General features: G+C 49.8%; 1 protein-coding gene across 6 annotated transcripts in view; it reads right to left on the bottom strand.

The window, feature by feature from the left end:
- Window positions 1–406: 406 nt before the first annotated feature.
- CBFA2T2 (CBFA2/RUNX1 partner transcriptional co-repressor 2) overlaps window positions 407–10,307 on the bottom strand; it is a 139,543-nt gene continuing 129,642 nt past the window's right edge. For all 6 annotated transcript variants that reach the window (XM_086701990.1, XM_086701993.1, XM_086701996.1 and 3 more), the window contains one exon: window positions 407–5,280. In XM_086701990.1, the coding sequence (XP_086558116.1) occupies window positions 4,981–5,280 (300 nt within the window). In that variant the 3' untranslated portion in view covers window positions 407–4,980. The remainder of the gene's footprint in view (window positions 5,281–10,307) is intronic.

The following is a 10,307-nucleotide window of genomic DNA, read 5'->3' as shown; positions in this document are numbered from 1 at the left end:
TATGTGAAAACTTTCTAAGGAACTACGTGAGAGCTGTTAGAAAAAAGTAGCTCCGAGGCCACTCCCCTATTTTTCACTTTCTGTCCCAAAAGCTCACTCCCCAGTGAAGAACCGGGAGTGTCTGTAAGCTGTCGCTGCCCCCTGCCAGGGGCCCAGAGCCAGCAGCCAGCCTGGCTGGGCCCGGGGCCGGGCCCCTCTGCTGGCCGCCCAGAGGTGTAGCAGCTGGAACCGTCTCCTCAGCAGTACCTCCGGCTTTCACTCCCTGGGGTGCTCTTTAGGCCACCGCGGAACCACTGGGACCCCCGCCCCACAAAAGGGGGGAGCGTCTGTGGAAGCCTGCGGGAAGGATGTCTTCCGGTGGATATACCACCTGCCCTCCCAGTCCCCTTCCAGCCCGAGTCAGAAAAGGAATATAGCCTTTTTATTGACTACTTTAAGTAGAACAAACTAAATACATATTTAACAGTTTTGGTTCATTTATACAGTACATTAAATAAGTTATGCACAGAGTTAAGTAACAAAAATCGCTATCAGAGTAAAATGACAAAGCACAGAAAAACCAGACTACCGCATCCTGTGGGTGGTTTCACATTCATCATCCCCCTTTAAAATCCACGCTCGGAGGCATACTTTTTTATTTACATTATTGGCTTTCTTTTATGGATGGAGCTTTTGTAGCCTCATCAGGAACTTGGAAAGCCGTGAAAGTAGACCAAAGGCCGCTGAGCCAAATAGCACTTTCAATCATTCACCTATGCTTCTCTCCGCCAACTCCAATGCAGGGACGGGGCTGCCTCCGCCAGCCACCAGCCGCACATGCCCTATTTGGTATAAGCATCGACGCGTGTACACTGGGCAGCTGTGGGCCTGACCGGATGGGGTCTGCAGGGAAGTGCCATTTCTGGGGCTGTGGAGCGGAAGGGGGATGCAAGGTCCACCCTCAGGTCTCCCAACCTTCTCCTGGCTCACGATGGAAAAGGTCACCTGCACCATCATCTTTGGAAATGAGCGTGTCAATGCATGTGGGCAAAGAGGCAGGTAGTCAATGTTTTGGTTTCATAAGAACTAGACACTTAGAGAGCCAGAAAGGCCCTATTCATAGCTCGCCCAGCTCCCCCTCCCCAACCCAGACAAGACTCCTCCCGGACACCTGGCCGGCTGGCCCATGCTGGAACAGTCCAGGTCCCTGTGGCTTTTCTTACATTTGGTTCAAACACGCCACCACCCAGTTCTCTGTAAATAGCTTCAAAACAAAACAAAACAAAACAAAACAAAACAAAACAAAAGAACCTAAGGTGGCTTGGTCTACTGACCTGGTTCTGACACCAGTTCTGAAGAAAGCTTCGAAGATGTGTTCTAAATGATTCATTCAATCCACAATCCCTTCTACAGTTTCCAGGACAAATGGCTACCTGGTCATTATTTCGGTCTGAAGAACTCACTACCACACAATTCCAATAGTGTTGCTGAACCTCCAACTCCACTTGCTGAGATAGCTTCTGGAACTATCCAGAATAAGGTCTACACCCTTTCAAGCAGGTGACAGCCCTGGGGATCAATCTGACTTTGGAACAAGGCCATAGAGAGTAAAGTGTAGATTTTCTGTCTAGAAGCTGAAGATGTTCATGTTGACCCCAAGAAGTGAGGAGTTCCTGGTGGACTAGCAGGCCCAGATGGGCAAAGGATGTCCACACTGCAGCCAACATGACACCGATCTGTGCTGGGTAGATGCGTCTGGTTTCCAGACTTCGATTCGCTGAGACATGTAGGACTCAGCACTGTCCAAGATCCACTCGCTCTGTGACCTCAGGGTCACATGCCTGTGCCTGAGCACATGTGCTAGAGGCCCACCCTGGAGCTGCAGGGACCCTCCAAAGCGGAAGTCCCATTCACGCTCACAATTCCTAGGGTAGGCTGCCTACTCCTGAGCAGGTGGAATTAGCCAACTTCTTCTTGAGTCCATTTTCACCACTGGGCGGAGTCAGACATGGTGCAGGTGGTGGGGACCCAAAGGGCGACTGAGGGTGGGTGTGAAGATTCAGCCCTCAATCATCCCTCCGAACATTTAAAGGTGGCTCCCAGTTTGGCCACCCTGGCCTTCCCTGGTTCCTGCAACCACTTCTCGCAAGCAGAGGACAGTGAAGTCCCGTCACTTCTCAGTGTCCCTCAGTGGGCGATGCTGAACACTGGCCTCATCCTCCAGGTGTGCTCTGATGGGTGGGCAGGCACATGTCACATTTGCTTTTCATTTCTACGATAATATTGAAGAGCCCGGGACCGCCCCGACACCTCCAGTACCACCACTCCCATCCCCTCTGTCTTTTCTCTCTCCCCCAAATATTAACTATGAAGATTGGTCCTCTAAGTAGCTTGACTGTATCAAGTTATTTTAAGCCTAACTAGATGAAAGCGGGAAGCCTGAACTTGTACTCCAAACCTGGTGGCTGGGATGGTGAGCAGACACTGGAGACCAAGTAGGGAAGCCGGACTCAGTCACCCTTGCCCCTTCCATCCCCTCCCTGCCCACCCCAAGGCAGTGCCCCTCCTTCTCCCAACCAGACAGAATTTCAGAGGAGGGAGCTGAAGAAAGGGATTCTTTACACCTAAACAGGAAGTCTTGGACAGATGCCCTACCAACCTAGATGTGAAAGTGACCAAAATGAACAGCAAAAGGTCTGAGAACTGAACTACAGTGTGGAATACTACCCAGGTTTTCAGCTTGGCCTCTGGGCAGCGGGTGAGCAAAGCGGTCTAGAACAGCACCACAGTAACTCTGCCAACACAGCTGTCAGTAGAACCACAGCCCACGACAGCCACCTAGGACCCGCACACTAAACTAAAACCATAGCTACAGAAATGGACGGTGGGCCCTGCTTTTGGCTCTTCATTCCAACCAGGAAAAACCTGGGCTACCCTGGCTGGTCCTGTGGCCAACTGAAGATTTAAAGAACCTGTCCAGGTGTACATCTTGTCAATGAAAAGGCAGTGACCTGGGGACAGACCCAACGGGTACCACGGGATACTCTCTTGCTCTGATTCATAGGCTCTATGACTTCCTCATGGGATACCCCATGTCTCAAGTAAAATGTAGGCAAGTCATTCCCGGAGTACTAATTTCATTCCTGTTGGTCCCGATGCCCCACCAACAGCTGCAGTTTAAGGAATTCCAGTTTAATGGATAACATTATTCTGTTATTCATTCTCTGGGAAGATCTTACTTTATGCACTGGAAATCCAGGTATTTTAAAGGTGCCTGGTACTGAGTTCCTTTGCAAGATACAGAATCTTTAGGTAAATTAGGGACTTAGAAGTTCTCGCAGTAAGATACCCCTGTATGTGAGGACAACGCTACTACGCTAATCCCTTTTCCTTGATGAGACAGAGCTTTTATTTCCCTCTGGTCAGCGCACAGAAGGTAGCCATCTAAAGCTGGGCTTTCACGGGCCAGGAGCAGGCCCAACCAACTCACCCCAACAGATTCCTTGGGGCAAGAGGGTGCTGGAGGCTTGGAGGGGGAGAGTGGGAGAGTCAGGGTCCTTGTGCTTCCAACAAAACACAAATGGCAGGGAAGAATGTGTGTGGCAGTTCCTGATATTTTAAAAGAGGTATAGGTGATGTCACCTTTGGAGAGCCAGGCAAGAATCTAGAAAACTTCCTGATGATGGGAAGGAAAATTGGTGAGCCTCTCTCAAAATGGTTGTCACATTTCACAGAACTTTTCTTAGCTCAGAGAGGGAAGGTATCAAACAGATACCATAAAGGAAACCGAGACTGTATGCCTGATAATAAACTGACATCATATGTACTATGGACGAGGTTTGAAGAATTCTTTCAGGTCCAGGAAGGCTGCTGAGATGTGAGCAGGCCTTGACTGCTGAGGCAGGTCCTAGCCACAACACATCACATCCTATGGGACAACCATAGCTTAACAGGGGCCAAAGAGAGACCACGAGAAGATCCACACAGTGATCTGGACGTGCGCGGTCTGAGATAAAAGGGACACAGAACAAGACGACTGTGCAAACAGCCAAGCGGTGACAAAAGGTTCTGCATTTCCAATAGATAATCCATTCAATGTTTTGACGATACTAGTTTGGCCAACATGCTCAGAGAGAACAGACTATCCACAGTTGAGTCTTTCTCCCTCAGACCAATCCATGCGCTGGAAACTATTTCTGCATAAGCAAAATCAGGTAAGAGAGAAAAAAATGGGTCCCAAACTAAAGTAGCAAGCCAGGTTGGAAAATCTTGTCCAAAATGATCTGTGATGCTTGGAGAAGTTTTATTTGTTTTTCATTATTACGGGTGCTTTTAGTGAAATGGTAACTTATTTCCTGTGATTTCGGATACTCTTAACAAGTCTGAACAGCAGGGTCGAAGAGAGGGTCCTGAGTGCTGCTTCTGCCTGCCCATGTCCGGGGGCGGGGGCTAGTCAGTGGCATCTGCTGAGGGTGGAAATGGGGCTAAAGGAGCTGTTCCAGGGCAAGAGGGGCCACCCCCATCGGAGGGAATCTCCTCCACGGCCTGCTGTCAGCTTCCAGGCCTCTGCCGCAGGAGGACGGTGGAGTAGGCGGCAGTGTGTGGGGCGAGCCCCCTCCAGCCCGGCCGGGTACCTCTGACGGGTCTGCTGCCTGGAGAGGCAGGGAGGGGAGCTGGTGGTCTATACTGAGAAGGGGACGGCCACGCCAGTTTCAGCTGGAACGGGAACAAACCTGGAAGCCAAGAAAGGAGGAGCGGCTCTGGCTAGCTGCCTGTGTGCAGAGAGAGTGGCACACTAGCTCCCCCAAGGACACAGACAGGAAACTGGGGCCAGTGTCCGGAGGGGCTGTGGAGCAGTGTTGGCCGGCCTTGCACTCTTCCTGCCTCCACTTCACTCCGTGCTGATGACCCAACAGCTAACTGCACTGGTTCAAACAGCCGGGCCCTCTGTGCCATGGTTTGCCGTGCTGTGAGGTCATCAGAGGGAAGTGAGTCTGGGGCTCAGAGTCCGTTGGTGTCGATGGCTGTCACAGAGGCAGGTGTTGAGGAGCGTGAGGTGGTGGCCGAGGTCTTGTCCAGAGCCGGGCTCGGCACGCTGCAGTCGGTGGACCTGGCCGAGGAGCCCCTCCCTCCAGGAAGCAGTGGCCGGCTCTGGCTGTGGGGACTCTGGCCGTGCAGGTTCTGGCCACAGAGGCGGTGGTGCCGCTCCCAGTCCTTGTGCTGGCAGAAAGAGCCGCAGTATCGTGCGATGTTGCAGCCGCTGCAGGTCTCGCTGGCCTTGCGGCCACAGTTCCAGCAGTTCTGCAAGACACGGGCACGGGTTAGTCGCTTGGATCTCGCGGGGCAGGCTTATCATCACTTGTCACCTGTGCTACACGGGGAGAGCGCGGCATTTGGAGCTACGTGTACCTGTGCTTGTCCCGCCTCTACTGCGGTTTCCCGTGCGTGGGAAACACACACTCCTCTCGGAATCTCCTTCATCTGTGAGGAAAACCACCTACCACAGGCCGGAGGGACAGCAAGACGAAGGGTGCCAGGGGAGGGCAGGTGGGAGGTCTCACATCGCCCACCAAAGGTACCTACTCATTGTTCTGAGTCCCATTTAATCCTCAGCGACCAAACCAAACTCTGTCCTGGGGTCCCCGATACCACGCATGCAGACGTGTGTTTAGGTAATGTTTCTTCTCTTGCTCCTCCCAACAGAGGAATGATCTTGGGTGTTTCCACCACCACCACCTAATCCTTTCGAGAAAAGTCCCCTGTCAGGGGACCAGGATGGGCGTGTAAGAGTGGGTAGTTGTGCTACTTCCTCTGTGCCTGTTCTCCGTCAGGGATCTGTCGTGTCAGGGGTGGGCTGGGAGTCACAGGACTGCTTCTGGCTCGTTTAAGGGAGCCCTACAACTCCTCAGAACTCAGCGGCCCAGAAGGTTCCTTGCCACTCCTTCCACTTGCCGGAGAAGGGGCAGGTATTGCTGGGGCTTAGCAGAGATGCATGGGGGTAGGGGTGAGGAAGGGAGAACACCAACCAAGAGAGCACTAATTCCGCCAGAAGGGATGAGCCACGCTGAGACCTGGTTAGTGCTATAAAGAGCAGTCGTGAAAGGCGCCGAACAGTTGTTGAACAGACAGTGTTGGGCTTCCCCCAGTCAGCTAAGGCAAAGCAGCGTCATGAAGAAAGCTGACACCAGTGCGACTCCTGGCACCTGCCCCTTGGAACTCTCTCTTCCCTTAGGCTCCCATGAGGACCCCACCAGTGAGCCTGCCCCTGACGCCTTCAGGACCCACCTACAAGAGAAAAATCCTCTGGCACTGGCCAGATGAAACTACCACGAGCAGGCAAGGCTTTGTCAAGTGTCACAAAGGACTTGAGCACCAGCTGGCCGGCACCCCCCTACCCCTCCACAGGTTCTCCAGAATGGCAGAGGCCGGAGGCCGGGCCTGACCACTTTGTAGTCTCCTCAGGGAAGAAAGACACTATCCCCAGTGAAATCTGACACTTGCTCAAGTATTAAACAACAGACACGTGCGTGGTGCCACCTAGTCCACCTTTTGCACTGTGCAGATGGGACACAGAGAGCCAGCAGGCAGGGACGTGCCTAAGGCTATGAAGTGATCACGTGTCTGTGTCAAGCCTGGAACCTGGACCTCCTGGCTCAGCCAGACTCAATGTACAAGCTTAGTTCTGAAGAGCTTACAAAGGATTGCAGACTCCCTTCAAACACAACTGGCTTGTCAGGAAATACACTCGGGACGGCCCAAACTTGCCCAGCACCAACAACAGAGGACCAGAATAGGTGACCGATGGCTTTCCCAGGTTACATTTACAGAACCTCAAGCAAACTACAGTTCCAGAGAATTTCATCCTTTTGAGCCCGGTAGGCTGGCCCCAAGTGATGCCGTGGCAGAACATTATCACTTGTGGGGAAGAAATCGGTTATTGCCCACGTGGGGCTGCTGTGGAAACACAGGCCAATGAGTCGGCCCCAGCCGAATGGGAGAGCCTCTACTAGTTCTGTCCAAGCCTGCAAGAGCATCTCCAACCAGGAAAGAATATTAAAAAAAAAAAAAATTAATGTTTATTTTTGAGTGAGAGACACAATTCAAAGCAGGCTCCAGCTGAGCTGTCAGCACAGAGCCCGATGCGGGATTCAAACTCATGAACGGTGAGATCATGACCTGAGCCGAAATCACTTAACCAACTGAGCCACCAGGCGCTCCTGAAATGGGGAAAGAGTATTAAACCCCTAGTTTATCATCTTGGCTGCCCTTATATATTTAAAATAGATTATTTCTGAATTTATGGGATACAATAAAACAAGGTAACTGGCCCCCACAGAGGCAGGATCAGAGAATGCAAGAGCAAGGTGGTTAGTGCCAGAGCAGCTAGAGTAAAAAGGATACTGTAGGTTCCCTTTTCCTGTGGCTTCTCCCCCCTGACAATCATGAGGCTTTTTGCCAAGATATAAGGTAAAACTGTATTATTGTACACGTAGTTGCCCTTCAGGTCGGCACTCCTCAATGCTGGAGGGACCCATGTGGCAAACAGTCCTTTGTAGCGAGTGGGGAGAGATTATAAACCTTGTGAGTTACTGGCCAAGTCAGAAAGGGGACTGCTGAATTTCCTTTGTTAAGCAAAGATCAGTCTATGCCATTATTACGGGTTCCCCTGCTATCTGGAAGTGGAGCCTTCCTCTGAAACCTTCTATAAGCTGAAATGGTGGAAAGTGAAAAAGCAATTAGCATTAATTTACATGGAAAAATTTCCAGACCCAAAAAATAACTTCTCTTAGGCTTTTCCTTAGGACACATCTTGCTAATGGATGCACAAAATAGAGATAAAGCACAGATGCTCACAAACCCAGTTCAAAGCTCTCACAGCTGGATTGCTGAGGGTGTAGTTCCCAAGGAAGGAGCTTGGCAGGGCCACTCTTGCTGCTCAGGGCGTGTGCTGCTTCTAGAACAGCTCACTGTGTAACAAATGCTGAACGCTATTTTTGCTTTTTGCCTTTTCTCATAAAAGTGAAAATCCTCCTCAGACTTCTTTTGGCAAGTGAAAACAGGTACTATCATACATCTTTTGTAAAAGCAAAGGCATAACGTGAACTTTCAAAAAGCAGGGGATACCTGTACTCTAAGTGTGGCCTGGGGACCCACCTGTACCAGAATGACCTGGGGGCTTATCAAAATCCCTGGGATCCTTCCCAGGCCTTCCTGACCTTATTGCAAACCTGGCCCAAAGGAGAAACGACTACCCATTTTACAGTCAATAGCTAGCTCATTAGGTTTGCAAGGAAATCCAGGCTGAGGACAGAAGGTGTCTTTTGGCAGAGATGAGGACACATCTTACTGCATCCCTGTGCCCGAGAGCAGACTCTTAGGGTCTGGCCTCAGAGGACGCAGCTGTTCCATAAAAGCAGGAGCTGCCACAGCTTATACCTGTGTTTTTACACCATAACAAAATCCTTTCTGTCTACACAGTGCATTACAATTTAAAAACACTTGCACAGTCACAATTTTGATCTCATTATATTTTGTAAAAACTATGAGACCAGCAGGCCAGGAGCTGCTACAACACTCACTATACAGAGAAGGAAACTGAGTCCTTAAGGTACGGTACACTGCCAGTATGAGGGGGGAGTGGGACTAGAACTCAGGACTCTTAACCTCCATTATACCCCACCACTTCTGAGAGAATGAACAAGAATCCCAGAGATGCCTGCTGGACTTCAAGTAGAATTTTCTGGATGGGATAAAGGGAATTCAGCCCATCTGGACCGATGCAAACTAACACACAGCTTAGGTCCTGCTAACACTCCCCTGCTTTGGAAAGTTGCCTGGGATGGATGCTGGTGCATGCCTCACCTGCAGGCCTCTTTGTGCACTGTTGAAAATTACAGGTCCCAACCAACACCCCAATGCTATAAATGGAGAGCTGAGATTTAAACCATGCAGTCTAGATCCAGAATTCATGCTCTTAGCCAAAATGTTACACTCCTTTTTTTGGAGGCAGACACAGTTAAGGGTAAACACAGATATAAAAGCAGGTAAATATGAACAGATAATGATATTGATAATAGACAGCTACAGATACAGAAGTAAATACCACAGAGATATCCCTGCTCAAAAACAATTCTAAAGAAAAAGCTGCCAGGGAGAAAGGCAAGAAGAGGGTTAAAGGAACCATTTTCTTACAATTCAGTGCACTTGTTAGGGTGCTACAACAAGGAATTTTCCAACATCGTCTGTGATAGCCACGTAATGCCTAGGCACGTTCACCCTTACACAGCCATGCTTGGCACTGCTACGCTGATGGGGATCACTTACGTGGGATCCTGAGGTAATAATGTTTCTCCAGTTTAAAAAATTTTTTTAATGTCTGTTTATTTCTGACAGAGAGAGAGAGAGAGATAGAGCACGAGCGGGGGAGGGGCAGAGAGAGAGGGAGACACAGAATCCGAAGCAGGCTCCAGGCTCTGACCTGTTAGCACAGAGCCCAACGGGGGGCTTGAACTCACAGACCGCGAGATCATGACCTGAGCTAAAGTCGGACGCTCAACTGACTGAGCCACACAGGTGCCCCTGTTTCTCTAGTTTAAAAAACAACACAACAACAACAAAACCCCACCCAGTTCTTTATGTCTCAGTTGGTAGATGGATCTGCCTACTTAAAGAAACAGGTTTGTTTCAGGACTTAAAGTTTATCCCAAAGCTGAAAGATGACAGAAATGAAAGTTACAGAACTTTACATTCCAAAGGACTGTTAGGATGTTTGTGTCATATGCTTTTTTCTTTCCAGTTTGTTTACTTTTGTCCTCACTGCAGTACAAGAGTATCCTGTACACGAACATCACTGAGTCCTGGCTTGGGGTCTTGAAGAGGTGGGCACATCTGCCCAATCTGTCACTTTATCCATAAAAGAACTATCTTCTTCATAAACAGACCAAATGCTGGAGGGCCCCACATCTCCTTACCCCTGCACCCTGGCTTTAGCACTGTGGGATTATGACAGTTAAATCCTCCTGAGCTCCCATTTCCTTTTGGGAAAATCGGAACCCAACAATACCTACCTTACAGGGTCATAGTGAGGATTAAAAAGGCAACATACATGCTTAACTCTGTGTCTCTGGCACACGGTGAGCCCACTAGTCAATGGTAGTCACCATAATCATGCAATTCCACAAACTCTGTCTTTAGGCTGAGTTTTCAACATTTAAACTGACAAAATGAGCCGATTCGTTTAAGAATATAATAATTAAGAAAGAAAATTCTTCTGGTACTAGATAAAAATTACACTCGTCTAGTTCAAGAGCACTGTTGTGTCTTACTGC

Source organism: Puma concolor, chromosome A3 (genome assembly GCF_028749965.1).
Source record: "Puma concolor isolate L17-30 chromosome A3, mPumCon1.1.hap2, whole genome shotgun sequence".
NCBI classification, from domain to species: domain Eukaryota; kingdom Metazoa; phylum Chordata; class Mammalia; order Carnivora; family Felidae; genus Puma; species Puma concolor.
Note: the sequence above shows the minus strand (reverse complement) of the source record. Positions and strands in the feature narration are given on the sequence as shown.